Raw genomic sequence first — 23,515 nt, 5'->3', positions numbered from 1 at the left:
TGCTGCAGTCCATGGGGCTGCAAAGAGTCAGACATGACTGAGCAACTGAACTGAACCGAACTGAATTGAATTGCTGTAGTTAAGATTTCCAATACTGTGTTGGATAAGAGTGGCATCATTATCTTATTCCTGATTTTAAAGGAATAGTTTTTAGTTTTTCACCATTGAGTACAATAAAAGCTGTGGGTTTCTCATATATAGCCTTCATTATCAATGCAAAGAAATAGAGGAAAACAATAGAATGGGAAAGACTAGAGATCTCTTTAAGAAAATTAGAGATACCAAGGGAACATTATGTTGAGGTACATTCCTTCTATGCCCACTTTACTAAGAGTTTTTATCATAAATGATCACTGACTTTACAAATGCTTTTTCTGTATCTATTGAGATGCTCACATATTTTTTATCCTTCATTAAGGTGGTGTATCAGGTTTTCTCAGGTGGTGCTAGTGGTAAAAAAAAAAAAAAGAAGAAGAACAAAACCCTACCAATGCAGGAGACAAGAGACGCAGGTTTGATCCCTGGGTTGGGAACATCCCCTGGAGGAGAGCATGGCACCCACTTCAGTCTTCTTGCCTGGAGAATCCCATGGACAGAGGAGCCTGGTGGACTACAGTCCATGGGATCACAGAGTCGGACATGACTGAAGTGACTTAGCACGGCACAGCACACAAGGTAGTATGCATCATGTTGATTGACTTGCAGACATTTAACCATCCTTGAATCCCTGGAATAAATTTCACTAGGTCATGGTGAATGATCCTTTTAATATATCATTGTATTTATTTTGCTAATATTGGGTTGAGGATTTTTGAATTTATATTTCTCACAGATATTTGACTATAATTTTCTTTTTTGTGGTATCTTTGTCTGGTTTTTCGCCTTTTCATACAGTTCATGGGGTTCTCAAGGCAGGAATATTGAAGTGGTTTGCCAGTCCCTTCTTCAGTGCAAAAAGGCAAAATGGTTGTCTAAGGAGGCCTTACAAATAACTGAGAAAAGAAGAGAAACTAAAGGCAAAGGAGAAAGGGAAAGATATACCCATCTGAACGCAGAGTTCCAAAGAATAGCAAGGAGATATAAGAAAGCCTTCCTCAGTTATCAATGCAAAGAAATAGAGGGAAACAACAGAATGGGAAAGACTAGAAATCTCTTTAAGAAAATTAGAGTTACCAAGGGAACATTTCATGCAAAGATGGGCACAAAAAAGGACAGAAATGGTATGGACCTAACAGAAGCAGAAGATATTAAGAAAAGGTGGCAAGAATACATAGAACAATACAAAAAAGATCTTCATGACCCAGATAACCACGAAGATATGATCACTCACCTAGAGACAGATATAGTGCAAAGTCAAGTGGTCCTTAGGAAGCATCACTAGGAACAAAGCTAGTGGAGGTGATGGAATTCCAGCTGAGCTATTTCAAATCCTAAAAGATGATGCCGTGAAAATGTTGCACTCAATATGCCAGCAAATTTGGAAAATTCAGTAGTGGCCACAGGACTGGACAAGGTCAGTTTTCATCCCAATCCCAAAGAAAGGCAAAGCCAAAGAATGTTCAAAGTACTGCACAATTGCACTCATCTCATATGCTAGACAAAGTAAGGCTCAAAATTCTCCAACCAGGTCAACTTAGATTGAACTTCCAGATGTTCAAGCTGGATTTAGAAAAGGCAGAGGAACCAGAGATCAAATTGCCAACATCTGGTAGATCATAGGAAAAGCAAGAGAGTTCCAGAAAAACATCTACTTCTGCTTTATTGACTATGCCAAAGCCTCTGACTGTGTGGTGCACAACAAACCGTGGAAAATTCTTAAAGAGATGGGAATACCAGACCACCTGACCTGCCTCCTAAGAAATCTGTATGCAGGTCAAGAAGCAACAGTTAGAAGCAAACAAGGAACAATGGACTGGTTACAAATTGGGAAAGGAGTACATCAAGGCTGTATATTGTCACCCTGCTTATTTAACTTATATGCAAAGTACATCATGCGAAATGCTGGGCTGAATGAATCACAAGCTGGAAGCAAGTTGCCAGGAGAAATATCAATAACCTCAGATATGCAGATGACACCACCCTTACGGCAGAAAGTGACGAGGAACTGAAGAGCTTTTGATGAAACTGAAAGAAGAGACTGAAAAAGCTGGCTTAAAACTCAACAGTCAAAAAACTAACATCATGGCATCTGGTCTCATCACTTCATGGCAAATAGATGGGAAAACAATGGAAACAGTAACAGACTTTATTTTTGAGGCTGCGAAATAACTGCAGATGGTGACTGTAGCCATGAAATTAGCAGTCCATCGCCTTAACCACTCGGCCACCTCGTCTTCTGTAGCCATGAAATTAAAAGATGCTTGTTCCTTGGAAGAAAAGCTATAACCAACCTAGATAGCATATTAAAAAGCAGAGACATTACTTTGTCGACAAAGGTCTGTCTAGTCAAAGGTATCGCTTTTCCAGTAGTCATGCATGGATGTGAGACTTGGACTATAAAGAAAGCTGAGCGCCGAAGAATTGACACTTTTGAACTCTCATGTTGGAGAAGACTCTTGCGAGTCCCTTGGACTGCAGGGAGATCCAACAAGTCCATCCTAAAGGAACTCAGTCCTGAATATTCACTGGAAGGACTGATGCTGAAACTGAAGCTCCAATACTTTCACCTGCTGATGCAAAGGACTGACTCATTGGGAAAGACTCTGATGCTGGGAAAGATTGACAGCAAGAGGAGAAGGGGACAACAGAGGATGAGATGGTTGGATGGCATAACCAACTCAATGGACATGAGTTTGAGCAAGTTCTGGGAGTTGGTGATGGACAGGGATGCCTGGCGTGCTGCAGTCCATGGGGTCGCAAAGAGTTGGACACAACTGAGCTACTGAACTGAACTGAACTTGTCTAGTTTTGGTATCAGGGTGATCGTGGCTCTGTGAAATGAGTTAGAAAGTGGAATCCAGGTCTTCTGCATTACAGGCAGATTCTTTACCATCTGTGTGTGCTGTAGTTCACGGGGTTGCAAAAAGTCCGACATGACTTCTCAACTGAACAACTCCCTACAGAGATGCTTTACTGAACAAAAATGACAAAGGAAGAGAAAAAATGTTTTTTCAATTTTTTGGGGAAACCACTAGCATAAATGATTTTAAAAAGGAAAACATAAAAATAACCAAAATGAAGAATGAAATGGAAGTATTACTGTAGATATTATAAATAACTACAAAAATACTAAGAATTTATTATTAAAAACTTTATAGCATTATAGCAATAAATTTTTATATAAAAAGACAAACTCCTAGGGAAAAATTTACCAAAATTGACTTCAAGAATAAAAGAAAAATTAATAATCATATAACATGAAAGATTAATTACTAATCAAAAACCTATCTAAACAACTATAACGCTCAGATGGCTTCTTTTGTGACTACCACTAGACATGAAAGGAATATGCAATTCCAATGTTACATAAGCTATTTTAGGATTTAGAAAAAGAAAGAATACTTTTCAAACTACAAGGATAATTTGACATTGAAGCCTGACAATGCCAGTACGAGAAAACAAAACTATCATTAGTCTCACTCATAAATAGAGATTAATAAATTGTAAACAAAGTTTACAAAAATAAAATTTTCTATTTCTATTTTATTAGAAAAATTAAAATAATAATATTTCATGACCAAGATGGGTTTAACCCAAAAATCCGGGTTTCATTTAATATTATAAAATTCAACTCTTGTAATTCACCACACTAACAAATTAAAAGAGAAAACTCAGATGACCTACCTTAAGAGATACATAAGAATTGTTTGGAAAATTCATGATAAACCAAATAAACAAATATAAATTCAATCTTTCTAGCAAAAAAGGAATAGAAGGCAATTTCCTTAGACCAGTGAATGGTATTTATGAAAAACTCACACCAAATTCACACTTGTTTATGAAACTCTTTCTATAAAAAATACCCTATCTCTAGAATTCAAGGTTGGGGAAGTAGAAGAGTAGGGCTCTATCATACGTATTATTGTGACCATTCACTCCAATAAATAAGCATCTGCTTTTAAAACATGGACAAGATTACTTGTTTCTGTTCAGTTCAGTTCAGTTCAGTCGCTCAGTCGTGTCCGACTCTTAGCGACCCCATGAATCGCAGCACGCCACGCCTCCCTGTCCAGCACAAAATCCCGGAGTTTACTCAAACTCATGCCCATCGAGTCGGTGATGCCATCCAGCCATCTCATCCTCTGTCGTCCCCTTCTCCTCCTGCCCCAAACCCCTCCCAGCATCAGGGTCTTTTCCAATGAGTCAACTCTTCACATGACGTGGCCAAAGTATTGGAGTTTCAGCTTCAGCATCAGTCCTTCCAATGAACACCCAGGGCTGATCTCCTTCAGGATGGACTGGTTGGATCTCCTTGCAGTCCAAGGGACTCTCAAGAGTCTTCTCCAACACCACACTTCAAAAGCATCAATTTTTTGGTGCTCAGCTTTCTTCACAGTCCAACTCTCACATCCATACATGACCACTGGAAAAGCCATAGCCTTGACTAGACGGACCTTTGTTGGCAAAGTAATGTCTCTGCTTTATAATATGCTATCTAGGTTGGTCATAACTTTCCTTCCAAGGAGTAAGTGTCTTTTAATTTCATGGCTGCAATCACCATCTGCAGTGATTTTGGAGCCCCAAAAAATAAAGTCTAACACTGTTTCCACTGTCTCCCCATCTATTTCCCATGAGGTGATGGGACCAGATGCCATGATCTTAGTTTTCTGAATGTTGAGCTTTAAGCCAACTTTTTCACTCTCCTCTTTCACTTTCATCAAGAGGCTTTTTAGTTCCTCTTCACTTTCTGCCATAAGGGTGGTGTCATATGCATATCTGAGATTATTGATATTTCTCCCAGCAATCTTAATTCCAGCTTGTGCTTTCTTCTCCAAATAAAGAAGAATATCCATACACTTTCCAAACAAGTTCCAACAATTCACAGTGACCAATATATCAATATAGTTTCATAACAACCTCCCTAAACATACAGTATTCTCACTCTTTTTTAAAAAATTTAGTCGGTGTGAACAGGTATACTCTAAAGAGGAAACCTGAGAGGTAACTGAAGTACTCACCATCTGTTGTAGAGTTTCTAAGTTGTTCTTTACTCAAAGATTTCTCCAAGGTAGGTAAAAAGTCTTTAACTGCAACTTTCCCATCAGAGACACTATTACCAATGTTCCAAGGATCTTCTGTTCCTAGAGAGAAACAGAAAGATGACAAAATGTGAAGATATTTATTTGTTAGTCTGTTAGTTAGTCTGTTAGTTAGTCTGTTCAAATAAGCACATACCAACTTGATTTGGGTAAAATGTATTCACTTTCTGGAAATCCATCTTGAGGTTTTTGTGTCTGCAATATCCTGCAAAGCCAAAGCTCCACAAAATTTATAGGTCTAAATGTTTATATTAGAAAACAAGAAACACTGCAGTACTTCACCTTTTTAGTTCAACCCATGAAGCTAAATAAATAAAAACAACAAAACAGCAAAGTGAACTCAAGGAAAGTAATGCTACAATTGTGGGGCGGGGCAGGGGGGAAGCCCCTTTTCTCCTTATCCAGTGTTTGGAAAGAATAACAGTGATGCTAGTAAGATGTTAATAAATTGATATTTTATTAAATTAAACTATTATTCACTGTTTTGGTTATGTGAACAATCTGTGTATGAGTGTGTTCTGTATTGCAAACTTATATTTCCAGTTTCATTAGTGCCTGACTACTATATTGGGGATAGGGTGATTGTTTTGCTGTTTTGTTTATGCTGCTGGCTAGCTGCATGGGCTGAACATTTAAGATAAATTATTTTTAATTTCCTTGTGTTTTAATAAAAGCATTTAATGCTATAAAAGTTCCTGCAAGACTGTTTTTATCATATTTTGTATTTTGATATATTTTGTTTTCACTGTCATTCATTTCTAAAATTTTTTAAATTTCTACTTTAATGTATTTAGCCCAAGGCCACCTTTGAGCTTCCCAGGTGGCTCAGTGGTAAAGAACCTACCTGCCAATGCAGAACATGGGTTTGATCCCTGGGTCAGGAAGATCCTCTGGAGGAGAAAATGGCAGCCCACTCCAGTTTCTTGCTGGGATAATCCCATGTTCAGAGGAGCATGGCAGTTTATGTTCATGGGGTTACAAAGAGTTGGATGCGACTGAGCACACATGCATTTATTTTTTAAGCAAAGAATTACTTAGAACGTTTGTTTTCAGTCTTTAAAGCAAAATTTTCCATATTCTTTCATAAATAATTTCTGTTACTACCTAATGGTGAGTCTACATGGTCTGAATGACTTCTGATATTTAGAACTCATCAAAATTTTTCTTTGTGACTTAAATATTATCTATTTTCATGAATATTTCACAGGCATTTGAAGAGAATGTGTTTAGTATATAAAGTACTATGTCTGTTTCTTAAATAAAGTTTGTTAATGTTGTTACTTTAATCTCAATCTTTCAATCTATCTTTCATCTTTCTCTGAAGATTTATGTGTTCAGCTGAAAGTGTATGTGTGTGTGTGTGTGTGTGTATATATGGTGTTGTCCTACAGGCATTATAATAAGTCTAACTTATATGAAGTATTTTATGCTACAAAATTATTGTATTTCTTCTCTCTATCTTTTTATGGTATGAATAAAAATCTAATTTATTGCTTATGATTTTTTTTCCTTTATTTATTTATTTTTTCAGTGGGTTTTGTCATACATTGATATGAATCAGCCATAGATTTACACGTATTCCCCATCCCGATCCCCCCTCCCACCTCCCTCTCCACCCGATTCCTCTGGGTCTTCCCAGGGCACCAGGCCCGAGCACTTGTCTCATGCATCCCACCTGGGCTGGTGATCTGTTTCACCATAGATAATATACATGCTGTTCTTTCGAAACATCCCACCCTCACCTTCTACCACCGAGTTCAAAAGTCTGTTCTGTACTTCTGTGTCTCTTTTTCTGTTTTGCATATAGGGCTGTCGTTACCATCTTTCTAAATTCCATATATGTGTGTTAGCATGCTGTAATGTTCTTTATCTTTCCGGCTTACTTCACTCTGTATAATGGGCTCCAGTTTCATCCATCTCATTAGAACTGGTTCAAATGAATTCTTTTTAATGGCTGAGTAATATTCCATGGTGTATATGTACCACAGCTTCCTTATCCATTCATCTGCTGATGGGCATCTAGGTTGCTTCCATGTCCTGGCTATTATAAACAGTGCTGCGATGAAGATTGGGGTGCATGTGTCTCTTTCAGATCTGGTTTCCTCAGTGTGTATGCCCAGAAGTGGGATTGCTGGGTCATATGGCAGTTCTATTTCCAGTTTTTTAAGAAATCTCCACACTGTTTTCCATAGCGGCTGTACTAGTTTGCATTCCCACCAACAGTGTAAGAGGGTTCCCTTTTCTCCACACCCTCTCCAGCATTTATTGCTTGTAGACTTTTGGATAGCAGCCATCCTGACTGGCGTGTAATGGTACCTCATTGTGGTTTTGATTTGCATTTCTCTGATAATGAGTGATGTTGAGCATCTTTTCATGTGTGTGTTAGCCATCTGTATGTCTTCTTTGGAGAAATGTCTGTTCAGTTCTTTGGCCCATTTTTTGATTGGGTCATTTATTTTTCTGGAATTGAGCTTCAAGAGTTGCTTGTATATTTTTGAGATTAATCCTTTGTCTGTTTCTTCATTTGCTATTATTTTCTCCCAATCTGAGGGCTGTCTTTTCACCTTGCTTATAGTTTCCTTTGTTGTGCAAAGGCTCTTAAGTTTCATTAGGTCCCATTTGTTTATTTTTGCTTTTATTTCCAATATTCTGGGAGGTGGGTCATAGAGGATCTTGCTGTGATTTATGTCGGAGAGTGTTTTGCCTATGTTCTCCTCTAGGAGTTTTATAGTTTCTGGTCTTACATTTAGATCTTTAATCCATTTTGAGTTTATTTTTGTGTATGGTGTTAGAAAGTGTTCTAGTTTCATTCTTTTACAAGTGGTTGACCAGTTTTCCCAGCACCACTTGTTAAAGAGGTTGTCTTTTTTCCATTGTATATCCTTGCCCCCTTTGTCAAAGATAAGGTGTCCATAGGTTCGTGGATTTATCTCTGGGCTTTCTATTCTGTTCCATTGATCTATATTTCTGTCTTTGTGCCAGTACCATACTGTCTTGATGACTGTGGCTTTGTAGTAGAGTCTGAAGTCAGGCAGGTTGATTCCTCCAGTTCCATTCTTCTTTCTCAAGGTTACTTTGGCTATTCGAGGTTTTTTTGTATTTCCATACAAATTGTGAAATTATTTGTTCTAGTTCTCTGAAAAATACCGTTGGTAGCTTGATAGGGATTGCATTGAATCTATAGATTGCTTTGGGTAGAATAGCCATTTTGACAATATTGATTCTTCCAATCCATGAGCATGGTATGTTTCTCCATCTGTTTGTGTCCTCTTTGATTTCTTTCATCAGTGTTTTATAGTTTTCTATGTATAGGTCTTTTGTTTCTTTAGGCAGATATACTCCTAAGTATCTTATTCTTTTTGTTGCAATGGTGAATGGTATTGTTTCCTTAATTTCTCTTTCTGTTTTTTCATTGTTAGTATATAGGAATGCAAGGGACTTCTGTATGTTAATTTTATATCCTGCAACTTTACTATATTCATTGATTAGCTCTAGTAATTTTCTGGAAGAGTCTTTAGGGTTTTCTATGTAGAGGATCATGTCATCTGCAAACAGCGAGAGTTTCACTTCTTGTTTTCCTATCTGGATTCCTTTTACTTCTTTTTCTGCTCTGATTGCTGTGGCCAAAACTTCCAACACTATGTTGAATAGTAGTGGTGAGAGTGGGCACCCTTGTCTTGTTCCTGATTTCAGGGGAAATGCTTTCAATTTTTCACCATTGAGGGTGATACTTGCTGTGGGTTTGTCATATATAGCTTTTATTATGTTGAGGTATGTTCCTTCTATTCCTGCTTTTTGGAGTGTTTTAATCATGAATGGGTGTTGAATTTTGTGAAAGGCTTTCTCCGCATCTATTGAGATAATCATATGGTTTTTATCTTTCAATTTGTTAATGTGGTGTATTACACTGATTGATTTGCGGATATTAAAGAATCCTTGCATTCCTGGGATAAAGCCCACTTGGTCATGATGTATGATCTTCTTAATGTGTTGTTGGATTCTGTTTGCTAGAATTTTGTTAAGGATTTTTGCATCTATGTTCATCAGTGATATTGGCCTGTAGTTTTCTTTTTTTGTGGCATCTTTGTCTGGTTTTGGAATTAGGGTGATGGTGGCCTCATAGAATGAGTTTGGAAGTTTACCTTCCTCTGCAATTTTCTGGAAGAGTTTGAGTAAGATAGGTGTTAGCTCTTCTCTAAATTTTTGGTAGAATTCAGCTGTGAAGCCATCTGGTCCTGGGCTTTTGTTTGCTGGAAGATTTTTGATTACAGTTTCGATTTCCTTGCTTGTGATGGCTCTGTTAAGATCTTCTATTTCTTCCTGGTTCAGTGTTGGAAGGTTATACTTTTCTAAGAATTTGTCCATTTCATCCAAGTTGTCCATTTTATTGGCATAGAGCTGCTGGTAGTAGTCTCTTATGATCCTTTGTATTTCAGTGTTGTCTGTTGTGATCTCTCCATTTTCATTTCTAATTTTGTTAATTTGGTTCTTCTCTCTTTGTTTCTTAGTGAGTCTTGCTAATGGTTTGTCAATTTTGTTTATTTTTTCAAAATACCAGCTTTTAGCTTTGTTGATTTTTGCTATGGTCTCTTTAGTTTCTTTTGCATTTATTTCTGCCCTAATTTTTAAGATTTCTTTCCTTCTGCTAACCCTGGGGTTCTTCATTTCTTCCTTCTCTAATTGCTTTAGGTGTAGAGTTAGGTTATTTATTTGGCTTTTTTCTTGTTTTTTGATGTAAGCCTGTATTGCTATGAACCTTCCCCTTAGCACTGCTTTTACAGTGTCCCATAGGTTTTGGGTTGTTGTGTTTTCATTTTCATTCATTTCTATACATATTTTGATTTCTTTTTTGATTTCTTCTATGATTTGTTGGTTATTCAGAAGCGTGTTATTTAGCCTCCATATGTTTGAAGTTTTAACAATTTTTTCCCTGTAATTGAGATCTAATCTTACTGCACTGTGGTCAGAAAAGATGACTGGAATGATTTCAATTTTTTTGAATTTTCCAAGACCAGATTTATGGCCCAGGATGTGATCTATTCTGGAGAAGGTTCCGTGTGCACTTGAGAAAAAGGTGAAGTTGATTGTTTTGGGGTGAAATGTCCTATAGATATCAATTAGGTCTAGCTGGTCCATTGTGTCATTTAAGGTTTGTGTTTCCTTGTTAATTTTCTGTTTAGTTGATCTATCCATAGTTGTGAGTGGGGTATTAAAGTCTCCCACTATTATTGTGTTACTATTAATTTCCTCTTTCATACTCGTTAGTGTTTGCCGTACATATTGCGGTGCTCCTATGTTGGATGCATATATATTTATAATTGTTATATCTTCTTCTTGGATTAATCCTTTGATCATTATGTAGTGTCCTTCTTTGTCTCTTTTCACATCCTTTATTTGAAAGTCTATTTTATCTGATATCAGTATTGTGACTCCTGCTTTCTTTTGGTCTCCGTTTGCGTGAAATATTTTTTTCCAGCCCTTCACTTTTAGTCTGTATGTGTCTCTTGCTTTGAGGTGGGTCTCTTGTAGACAGCATATATAGGGGTCTTGTTTTTGTATCCATTCGGCCAATCGTTGTCTTTTGGTTGGGGCATTCAACTCATTTACATTTAAGGTAATTATTGATAGGTGTGGTCCCGTTGCCATTTACCTTGTTGTTTTGGGTTCACGTTTATACAACCTTTCTGTGTTTCCTGTCTAGAGAAGATCCTTTAGCATTTGTTGAAGAGCTGGTTTGGTGGTGCTGAATTCTCTCAGCTTTTGCTTGTCTGTAAAGCTTTTGAATTCTCCTTCATATCTGATTTCGTGTTTGTATTAGACTATGTTTTACTTAACCATTCCCCTAGCGATGGACATTAAGTTACTTTCATTTTTTCCTCCCATAAACAATGTTACAATGAGCATTCTTGTACATCTCTCTACAAGAGACTTCTCTGGGCTATTTACCTAAGACAATTATTGAGTCCTAAGAAATATCCATATTTAATTTGACAAGTACTGCCAGCTTGCTATGCAGAATGACTCACTGTATACTATTTTACCTACCCAACAGCAATTCTTGAGTATTCCCACATCTTTTCATATACATATTTAGCCACTTGGGTTTCTTCTGGGTACTGACTTCTTATACCCTTATTATCCAATGAATATTGTTCTTTCTAATACCGAGTTGCAGAATTTCTTACATATTCAAGATATTAATCTTTTGTTAGTCCTAAAAGTTGTAATTATCTTCTTCCAACCTATTACATATCTGGTAATTTTTTAGAGTCCTTCATTTTATTATCACAAATGCTTAATCAAGATATAATCAAATCTTTTTTACTCAATGGCTATACTTTCGGGAATATTAATTATAATAAATTATTCACAACCACAGGCAGAATATTTTCTCCATCAGCTTTAATGTATTACCTTTTAGATTAATTAATTTGAAGATTATTTTTGTATATGGTATGAAGTAGTAATCCAACTTCATTTTCTTCCATACACTGAGCCAACTTTCCCATGTCAGTCACCCAGTCACATCTGACTCTGCAACCCCACATACTGCAGCACACCAGGCTGCTCTGTCCCTCACCATCTTGATGTCATCTCTGTCATGTGTCAAGTTTCTATAAATAGGGTCTCTGTGGATATCTATACTGTGATGCATTGGACTACTGTAACACTTCATGACACACATTCAATAGTATTTTAATATGCAAAGCAACCCATATTATTCTATTTTCAAAATGGTCTTAGCTATTCATAGACCCATAATATTCCAAAATAAATACCAATCTTTTCATTTCTAAACTCATCAAGGAAAAAAAATGGGGGAGAAGGCCCAAATCAATAAAATCAGAAATGAAACAGGAGAAGTTATAACTGAAGTTGCAGCAATATAAAGGATCATGATTTTACTGTGTGGACAATTATATGCCAATAAAATGGGCAACCTAAAAGAACTGTATTCATTTCTAGAAATCGATAATCTCCCAAGACTGAATGAGGAAAAAATGGAAAATATGAACATATCTATTACCAGTTAAAAACTGAATCTGTAATTTTAAAAACTCCCAACAAAGTCCAGAATTAGATGGCTTCACAGGTGAATTCTACTGAACAGTTAGAGAAGAGTTAATACCTATCACTATTTCAAAATATTGCAGAGAAAGGAACTCTACCAAACTCATTCTATACAGCCACCACTGCCCTAATAACAAAACCAGAAAAAAAGATTCAGTGCAATTCTTACCAAAACACCAAAGGTATTTTTCACAGAACTGAAACAAATAATTCTAAAATTTGTGTGGAAATGCAAAAGACCCTTCAAATAGCCAAAAAAATCCTAAGAAAGAAGAAGAAAACTGGAGACATCACAATTTTTTATTTTAAACTATACTACAAAGTAATAGTAATCAAAATAGTATGGTATTGGTACAAAACAGACATATAATTCAATGCAACATAATAGAGAGCCCAAAAATGAAACCACACTTTTGTGGGCAATTAATCTATGACAAAGGTGGGAGAATACACAATAGGGAAAAGACACCCTCTTCACTAAATGGTGTTGTGAAAACTGGGAAGCTACATGCAAGAAATCAAACTGGACTCCCCTCTTACATGATGCAAAAAAATAAATTCAAAATGAATTAAACACTTAAATGTAAGACCCAAACCCATGAAGCTTCTAGAAAAAACATAGGCAGGATGTTCTTTGACATAAGTCTTTGTAATATTTTTTTGGACATGTCTCCTTGAGAAAGGGAAACGAAAGCAAAAATAAGCAAGTGGGACTGACTCAAACTAAACTAAAATCTTTTTGCACAGTGAAGGAAGCTATCAACAAAATGAAAAAGCTATCTACTGAATGTCAGGTGATATTTGCAAGTAATATTAATGTATCCAATAAGGGTATCCAAAATATACAAAGAACTGGTATGACTCAATGCAAAAAAAATAAGCAAACACATTAAAGAACAAGCAGAGGATATCAATACATATTTTTCCACAAGAGATACAGATGATCAACAGGCACATGAAAAGATGCTCAGCATCACTAAGCATCAGGGAAATGCAAATCAAACCCACAGTGAGATATCACCTCACACCTGTCAGAATGGCTGTTATCAAAAAGACAACAAATAGGGGCTTCCCTGGTGGCACAGTGGTAAAGAATCCATCCGATTCAGGAGACACAGGTCAATCCCTGGTCTAGGGAAGATCCCATATGCTGTGGAGCAACTATGCCATGCACCATTGAGCCTGTGCTCCAGAGCTCAGGAACCACAACTACTGAGCCATGTGGCAGCTGCTGAAGCCTGTATGCCCTAGAGCCTGTGCTCTGCAACAAGAGAAGCCACCACAAGGAAAAGCCAATGCACTACAACAAAGAGTAGCCCCTGCTTGCTGCAACTAGAGAAAAGCCCTCTCAGCAACAAAGACCCAGCACAGCCAAAAAATAAATAAATAATAAAAAATAAAAACCAAATATTATCTTTTAAAAAGACAACAAGTTTTGGCAAGATGTGGAGAAAGGGAAATCTGTAATGTCAGTATGTAATTTGGTGCAACCACTATGGAAGACAGTATGGAGGTTTCTCAAAAAACTGAAAACAGTGCTACCATTATGACTCAGCAATTCCACTCCTGGGCATATATCCAAAGAAAACAAAAACATTAATTAGAAAAGACATATTCATCCCTTTGTTTACTGGAGCATTATTTATAATATTCAAGATATGGAAGCAACCTAAGTGTCCATCAATATAAGAACAGACAAAGTAGATGTGGTGTACATGTATACTGCAATATTACTCAGCCTTAAAAAAAGAATAAACCCTTGTAATTTGCTGCAATATGGATGGACCTAGATGGTATTATGCCAAATGAACTGCCATACAGAGAAATACAAAGCTATATGATTTTAATTATATATGAAATCTAAAAAAAAGAGAGAGAGAGAGAAATAAACAAAAATAACAAAAATATAAACAAATTTTTAGATACAGAGAACAAATAGGTATTTGCCAGAGGGGAAAGTTTGGGGAAGGGAAGAAAATAGGTGAGGGAATTAAGAGGTACAAACTTAAACAGTTATCAAAGAAATGAGTCATGGGTATGAAATGTACAGTGAGTGGAACATAGTCAATAACTATGTAGTATCTTTGGGTGGTGACATAGGATAATTAGAATCATTGTGGTGATCAGTTTGAAATGTTTAGAAATGTCAAAGCACCATGTCATGTAATAGGAATTAACATTGTGTTGCAGGTCAATTATACTTAAAAGCAAACTCATAGGAAAAGATATCAGATTTGTGGTTACCAGAGATGGAGGATGGGGGGTAGTTAAAAGGTAAAAACTTCCAGGTATAAGATTAATAAGCACTAGGGATGTGACATGCATCATGATAAATATAATTAATGCTGTATGTTATATATGAAAGTTGTTGAGAGTAAACCCTAAGAGTTCTCATCACAAAAAAAATTTATTTCTATTTCTTTAATTTTGTATCTGTATGAGAGATAGATGTTCACTAAACTTACAGTGGTAATTACTTGATGTATATAAATTAAATCACTATGCAATACACCTTAAACTTATATAGTGCTGTATATCAATTATATCTCTATAAAACCAGAAGAAAAAAAGAATGGGGTAGCTTATAGAATATAATAAAACATGGAACAGTATCTAAGATACACTGTTAATTTTTTAAAGTCAATTATGGAATATTATGGGCTTCCCATGGGATGCAAGTAGTGAAGAGCCCATCTATCAATGCAGGAGAGCTGGGTTCAATCCCTGGGTAGGGAAGATCCCCTGGAGAGGGCATGGCAACCCACTCCAGTATTCTTGCCTGGAGAATCCCCATGGACAGGGGAGCCTGGTGAGCTACAGTTCATGGGGTCGCAAAGAGTTGGACACAACTGAAGCGACTTAGCATACATGCACATGGAGTATTATGGGCATGAGATTAAACCCAGGTCTCTCACATTGCAGGCAGATTCTTTACCATCTGAGCCACCACAGAAGCCCAAGAATACTGGAGCAAAGTGATCTAATTTTAAAATAATAATTTGGAATACACAAATATTCATTGATCTAAAGGAAAAAGCCTAAAAGGATATTTACCAAATATTAACAGGAGTTTTCCAGACAGTGACATTACAGAGGCTACACTTTGTATTTCTTACATTTCTGGTCATTAAAATTTTTATAACATTTAAAATATTGCCTTTAGTATATAATACAATTTTCTTATTTTGACTATGAAAAAGATAAAGACCTTATTTTTTCCCAGTCTTTTCCATCACAAATGCACAATTCTTAAATGAAAAAAAAATAGTAGTTTACCATAATTGGAAGTGTTCAAATATAGATGAAACAAACATTTGTCATAGATACCACAGAGAAGATTAAGCATCCAATATAGTGTTTGACTAGATGACCTCTGAATGAGTCCTGAGTTGCTTTTTAATAGTTTACCATAAAGAGCTTACCAATAAAATTGGAAAATTTCTGGGTGTCACTCAGAGTCTTCATATAGTCTTTAACATTAACCATGTTGTCTTCTGGAAGGAAAAGAAAGAGAGGTCACAAGCAAGGATTTGTGGACATAATAATATTAAAAATACAGTATCAGACTTCTCTGGTTGTCCAGTGGTTAAGAATCCACTTGCCAATGCAGGGGATCCCTGATCTGGGAAGATTCCACAAGATGCAGGACAGCTAAGCCCGTGCATCACAACTACTGAGCCTGTGCTCTAGAACCCACTAGCTGCAGCTACTGAGCCCCCACGCCACAACTACTGAAGCCCCAGAGCCTTTAGCCCGTGCTCTACAGCCAGAGAAGCAACTGCAATGAGAAGCCTGTACACTACAACTAGAAGGGAGCTCCTGCTCGACGCAGCTAGAAAAAGCCTAGGCACAGCAACCAAAACCCAGTTCAGCCAAGAATAAATTAATTAATTTAAATGTATATAGTATCAAAATCAGCATACCACTTTTATATTGAAATTTTTAAACCTTAAATTTATTCTTGAAAGTTTTATTTACCAGATACTTTGGATTCATTTTCATCCAAAATGCCTTGTGATGAGATTGTAGATACACTAGCTCTGTGCAAAAAAACTAAAATACCAGGAAACTTTTAAAGTCCAGTAACTTCACTCTACCCAAAGCAACAAAGCTAGGATTTCTACTCACAGATTCTGAATTCAAACTACTCTTCAGTCACTAAATTAAGATATATCTGAGGAGAGAGGATTACAACAAGCCCATTCTCCACAAAATTTCAAACTGCTTGTTAAAATTATTCTCATAACTGCAAACGAGGAAAGACTCCTTTTCAAAGATAATGTTTAAAATAACAAGCAAATACCTACAGATATTTGCTCAACAAAGGAAATGAATTTACTTGAACAAAGATCTTGCACTTTCTTTATAAAGAATACTTATAAAGACTAGTCTTACCGAAAATCAAATGAGACAAACAAAAAACCTGATAGAAGTATTTAAATGCTTACCAGAAACAAAATCTGACTGAAGGATTTTCTCTACCTCTTCTTTAGGTGACTTAATTCCAATATCTCCTAGAAAACCTTCCAAGTTCTTCCCAGGTATCACGTCATCTTCAGGCAAATCAACAGCTAAGACAGTCTCCTGTGATTCTAGAAGTAGAAAGAAGATATTTAGTAACTGATCTAGCCTCTGAATTTTAAAAGCAGTAGCCATCACTAAAGGCTTTTGTCAGTGGCAACCCATGGTTTATGATCACATCCTGAACTGAGGAATAAGAAATCTCAGTAAAGAATCCAGACCTCAGGAAATACTATGTCCACCAGTATAATATACAAAGAATTCTTGATCACGTTTCTCTGGTGCTAATATAAAATTGGCATAACCAAAATGATTCATATAGCTGAATTTTTCACTACAGTTACACAGAAGAGTTATTTTACTGGGCTTCCCTGGTGGCTCAGTGGTAAAGAATCTGCCTGCAATGCATGTGGCCTGGGTTCAATCCCTCGGCCGGGAAGATCCTCTGGAGAAGAGAATGGCTACCCACTCCTGTATTCTTGCCTGGAAAAAGGAGCCTGGTGGGCTAAAGTCCATGGAGTCGCAAAGAGTCAGACATATGGAGTTCTAATAGTAGCAAGCAAAATTAACTTTATTTATTGAGGTGAAATAAATTTCAGAATCACGAAAACTGTAAACTATAAAACACAGTATCACAGGGCTCATTCATCTTTTCTCTTCAATTCTACCAAGACTCAGTTGTACTCTAGCACCTGGAATTTTGCTTCACATCCAGCCTTTTCAAAGGAGGCAATGTTAAGTCAGATAGATCTGCATTCAAATCCTGACCCTGGAATTTGTGACCTGGAACTCTGTGACCTTGAGCAAATTTTTACTACTTAACCCTTAACCCCTCTATAAATCTCATTTGTCTTATATGTAAAATGGAATTATAATAGTATCTACCTCACAAGGTTGATGTGGAGATTAAATATGAAAATATATTGAAAAGCATTTAAAACAGTGTTAGACATATCAGTTCATTCAGTTCAGTCACTCAGTCATGTCTGACTCTCTGTGACCCCATGGACTACAGCATGCCAGGCTTCCCTGTCCATCACCAACTCCTAGAGCTTGCTCAAACTCATGTCCATTGAGTCGGTGATGCCATCCAACCATACACTAAGGGTTTATTGTCATTATTAATACCAATAAAATAATTGTCATTTTTATTATAATTATTAAAACCAACAAGAAAGTAGCTACAAATGGTAATCACAGCTTCTTAGTGCCTTAGATCCTACCTCACTTCCTGTTCCCCTAACATTATTAGGAGACAACTGCAGATGGCAATTTGAGTTTTGCCAACACCTAAGAACTTGTATCAACTCTTCTTTGTCTTAACCAAAATTTTGTTTCCTTTAAAATACTGTTTCCTTGCATAGTCATCTTGAGTACAGTCTATTCATCCTCCCCTGTTCCATATACCATAGGACCAGGAAACAGACCACCATTCTCTGGTTTTCTGCTGCTGTCTTGAGCCTATTTTAGTCCAACTTCAATCAAAATATATCACTCCCCTTTAAGGTTCAAACCTGATAGTCAACTATACCACCCTTCTGACACCATTTTCTATTACTTTCTGATCACTCCTTCATAGTCTCTAAGGATTTTGGCACATTGATCATAATCTTCCCTCAACCCTATATCCTATTATCATCCAATGACAATAAGGATGATCCTAACCTCAGAGCACCTTGACATCTTAACTGCCAACAAGCCTTTTACTTTCTTTCCAAAGTCATCCACACCAATGGCTATTCTTAATCCTCATAATTACCTAGCATTGCCTGCCTCATCCCTAATATCCTAAACTACAAGATCAGACACTGACCATAATCCTTTAAGACTATATGTATCTTTGTTGAAGGGAAGTACAGAACTTTGCACATTATGCCTCCTCTCCAGGCCCCTCCGAGTTCTCCAGCGGACAGTTGAGACACAGTGAACTAGCCTGATCAGTTATAATGCAGGGCCTGCTATGCTAACTCTTTCCTTCTTGGGTAGCCCTTGTTTATTCTTCCCTGTAGTTATTGGTCTTATATTGCACTGACTGGCAGATTCCAATGCCATCTCCCTAGTTCCTGTGACCATCCCCAAGATTCAGGTACCTAACCTGAATCCATCTGTTCTCCTTTCACAATGGCTTAATTTCAACATTTTTTTCCTTACCATCTGAGCCCTGCTCTCTGACTTCAAAATTAACTACCATTTGCTAAGCAGATAATGTGTACCTAATAATTCTGCTTTATATGTATTTTTGCAGTTGATCCTGGCAACTGTATGAGAAACACGATGTTTTTAGCATCCTTGTTTTAAAGATGAAGAAATTAGAATGGCCTAGAGTGAGTAGGCAGCTAATAAGTCAAAGAACCACACACCCCTCTTTTATCATACTCCATAGCCCACGCTCTTTTCTACTACTACGCACTGTTTCCTATTGCTTAGCTAATCTAATTAACTACTATACTGTGTTGATGTTAATTATGTTATGACCCAGGTAAAATACTTATATGTAAACCAGAAAATATTAAATACATTTCTTACCTAAAAGAGAGCTCTAGTGGTGGGTATTTCATATACCAAGAAAGCCTATGTATTAAAAATCTATAAAGTACATTGTCTACTTCTTTGCACACAGAAATGACTCTGCATTGAGTCATTTCCCTAACATTTTTCTGAGTTGTCATTCTTTTCACAAGAGTGCTCACTGATCAAATAGTCATTTGAATGGCTATTCAAATAAATCACCAGTAATACCGTTTTAAACATATTTTCCAAACAAGAAAGTGCACAAACTCCACAAGTACAATCTTCATTGGTTTCAGTCCTACATCTTTAACTTTTAAATCAAAATGGAAGTCAAATAGAAAACCTGTGCCACTGAACTGCACATGGTCTCTCTGATATTTAACAAAAACTAAAGAAAGGAACATGAGAAGTGTCTATTAAAGAAGTAAAAGATTTATGAGAAATTATATAATATAGAAGCCTATACACAGGATGGAGTCCTAAGTCTGAGGCTTAAAATGATATACAGAATTTTCATATCTGGAAAAATTTTAAGGCCAGTAGCTGACTGTACATATAAAGTCCTAAAAACAAAAAAAGTTAAAAATAGGTTTAAGCGGATCCCTTTCTACAAAAAACCTTTTTTCTTTCATTAAGAAACCTGTCAACTTTTAATCAAAACTAAGCTCTGCCTACCTATAAATAGATCAATGCCAATATGTTAACCAGAAATTAGCACAACCAGAAAAGGTAAAAAACAAAACCAAAGGCATCCCTCCAATAAAAATAAATTTAACAGTCACAAGTAATCCAATACTTACCTTCTAACTTGGAGGTATCATGCTTTTCCTTTACCACTTTTGCAAATTCTTCAATTTGTACTTTGTCACCTTCTGTAAGAAAAACATTTTAAATAAATCCACCTCACTGAAGCAAAAGTTGGATCCAATAAAGCAATCTTTGAAAATGTAAATTATTTGATGTACTCATAAGAATTATATTTCCTTTGTATATTGTTGAGTGAACAAAAGATTAATTTTATGGAATGAAGAAACCTTATGGCTGCAGAAATCAGGCTGAGATTTTCATCTCCAATAGTCAAGAGAAACTATGCAATCCATATCACTAGAAATAAAACTAAGACACAAATCTCAGTTTAATTTTAGCCTTTCAAATGTTTGAAGATAAAAATACTGTAGCAGATGTAAAACTTTTTCCAAAGTCAGATGGTTCTATAGCTAGAATTTCTGATTGATGTTTACACCTATTTCTTATACAAAAATACATAACTAGATTACAAAGACAAAGTGACAAACACTTTGTTTTATGAATCTGGAACAGGGAAAATTAATCCAAGGATTTAGAATTACTATAGTTTATGATCAGAGGTTAGAATACAGTATAAGCAGAAAGTGTATTGACAGCAGATAAGACCTTGCCTAGAGCTTAAATATATAGCTACAAAGGCCAAAAGGTATATGAAAAGGTGTTTAATATCACTAATCATCAGTGAAATACAAATCAAAACCACAATGAGATATCATCTCACATCTGTTAGGGTGGCTATTACCAAAAAGAAATAACTGATACAGGTGAGGATATAGAGGAAAAGGAACCCTTATACACTGTTGATTGGAATGTAAATGGGTACAGTCATTACTTTTAAAGTATAGTGGTTCCTCAAAAAATTAAATATAGAACTACCACATGATTCAACCATTTCCCTTTTTTTAAAAATTATATATACATGATGGACTATTATTTAGTCATAAAAAAAGAAGGAAATTCTGCCATTTGTGACAACATAGATAAGCCTGCAGGGCATTATACATTTTATTACGTGAAATATGCCAAACAGAGAAAGACAAGTACTGTAGGGTATCACTTATATTTGGAATCTAAAAAAAAACCAATTTCATAGAAACATATAGTAGATAGGGGCTGGTAGAAGGGGAAATGGAGAAGCATAGGTCAAAGGGCAAAAACTTGCAGTTATAAGAAAAATAGTTTCAATAAAAGAAAAAGTTCAGAGAATCTAATGTACAGCATGGTGATTATAGTTGAAAATATGGCAATTTACACTTGAAAGTTTAGATGTTAGAGATTAGATGTTAAGCATTCTAATCATTCATATACACACAAAATTAACTATGTGAGGTAATGGGTGTACATGTGTTAATTATCTTGATCTTGTTAATCCTTCCACTATATCTTTCAATCATATTATACACTTTATATACAATTATATTTGTCACTTATTATGCAATAAAATTGAAAATATATACACACATATAGCTACAACCAATAGTGTCTTATCTTTTATCTTTCCTTGGCTTTCAAATTAACACTTTGATTTTTAGGAACCGTACTCTACAGTAAGAGCATGTATCTTTATCGCATTTTTCCAGCTTCTGTCCTTTAGTAGGGTCCTGCCCTGTTGAGCCATACTAAGTCGCTTCAGTCGTGTCCAACTCTTTGTGTCCCTATTAACTGTAGCCCGTCCATGGGATTCTCCAGGCAAGAATACTGGAGTGGGTTGCCGTGCCCTTCTCCATGGGTTCTTCCTGACCCAGGGATCAAACCCACGTCTCCTGTGGCTCCCACACTGTAGGCAGATTCTTTATCTCTGAGCCACCGGGGAAGCCCCTTAGTAGGCCCTACATCTCCCTAACTATAAGAGCTCTGCCTTAAATATGTCAGGTATCTCTCTGATGTGGGAAGAAAGGGTAGAAAAGGATACAAAGAGTTTGTGCATCCCATTTCCCACGATTCTTTTATAGTCTGTTACTCTGGATAATCTCCTACCAGCCTCCTATCAACCAGCAAGGCAAGATCATCAAATTTTCTAAGACTGGTTACAAAAAGACCTTCTCAATTAAGTGTCTTCAATTTATAGCAGCTTAAAGACCAGCTTAAAGTAAGCAGTAGGCATTGCAGCTCAGTCACCTAAGTGGAGATTCCTCTGAATCCAACACATGTATTCAAACACAACTAAATTCAGCTATTTAAGAATTCTAAAAGAAAGAAAGGAAAAAAGCAAACAAACAAGGAGCATCTGAGGTCCCCAGGTGCCAATGACACTAGCAGGTGCTCTAACAAAATCTGCATCTAGGGTTGGGCCTGTTTACCAACAGACACAAATCTCTATGACCTATAATTCCATTTGGTCCTTAAGTTCTTACATATGCTGAAACAGAAAAGCAACCACAGGTTTCAGAAAAGATTCCTTGGGTACACTTAAATATGCTCTATGAAAAGACATGTGGGCAGACAGAGATTTTGGAATCTGGCACTCATTCTTTGCTAAACTACCAACACAAGGTTAACCACCGCAAGTGCCAGGTTTCAAAGTTAGAGCCTGAAATAAATGTTCAGGCCTAACTTGAACAAGTATAAATGAAAATAGCAATATCACAAAGACATGTTCTGAATCAGGTTGTCAAGACCAAAAGAAAAGAAAGCTATTTAGCTAATTTCAATTCCATCAGAGATCAGAGTCAGGAGAAATAGGACAAATACATCTCAGTTTAAGTTTAAAAACCTAAAACAAATAAAACTGGAGAAACCAGGAGAGAAGACAGTATCTGAAGTCTTTATGCCTAGCTACAACTATAATGATTTCCTCCTTATAATTCCTAGTCTATGGATTCAGTCTCTCACATTCCCCTTAACTATTTTCCACATCATCGCGACATATTTTGGCTCAACCTCGACTCTCTTCATTTAGATCTTTCATCAGAAACAGGGAGGGACTCAAAAGCTATATAACTTGATATTTGGGAAGCATTTCTGAATTTGCCAAATGATACACACCTTTTTTACTTTTCAATGCATTTTTCTAATCATCATAAAACTAATTTTTTCATTTTAAATATACTTTAAAATACTGAGGAGTCAATATGGAATATCATCAACAGCCAGGAAGTAATTCACTTAGAGAGAACCTACATCTGTTGTTTTTTTTTCTTTTTAACATAACCTGGTCAAATGATTATTTCAGGACAATAATCCTTAAGTTCTTTCTCATGTTTCTAAGGATGTGTTGAGATGCTTTAGCAGTTCACTTGGTCGTGTTACCTACTTTGGTCAGAAGAACTCAACTTCTATGTTTTATACATTGGGGTACTCTACAAGATTTCATTTGGAACAAAAAGATTCTACTGATTTAACAGCACCAAATATAAAAAAAACAAAAATAAAGAATTTCAAAACTTTGCAAACTACAGCAATAAAAT

General features: G+C 36.2%; 1 protein-coding gene across 1 annotated transcript in view; it reads right to left on the bottom strand.

Moving 5' to 3' along the window:
- Window positions 1–23,515, bottom strand: part of EFCAB13 (EF-hand calcium binding domain 13) — a 201,415-nt gene that overhangs the window by 80,843 nt on the left and 97,057 nt on the right. Inside the window, exons 16-19 of the mRNA XM_061140776.1 lie at window positions 20,102–20,173; window positions 16,718–16,861; window positions 15,692–15,763; window positions 5,118–5,240 (exon numbers count right to left, since the gene is read on the bottom strand). Of these exons, the coding sequence (XP_060996759.1) occupies window positions 5,118–5,240; window positions 15,692–15,763; window positions 16,718–16,861; window positions 20,102–20,173 (411 nt within the window). The remainder of the gene's footprint in view (window positions 1–5,117; window positions 5,241–15,691; window positions 15,764–16,717; window positions 16,862–20,101; window positions 20,174–23,515) is intronic.

The sequence above is a fragment of the Dama dama genome, chromosome 5 (genome assembly GCF_033118175.1).
Source record: "Dama dama isolate Ldn47 chromosome 5, ASM3311817v1, whole genome shotgun sequence".
Lineage (NCBI taxonomy): Eukaryota > Metazoa > Chordata > Mammalia > Artiodactyla > Cervidae > Dama > Dama dama.
The sequence above is the reverse complement of the archived record's forward strand: the minus strand, read 5'-3'. Positions and strand labels throughout refer to the sequence as shown.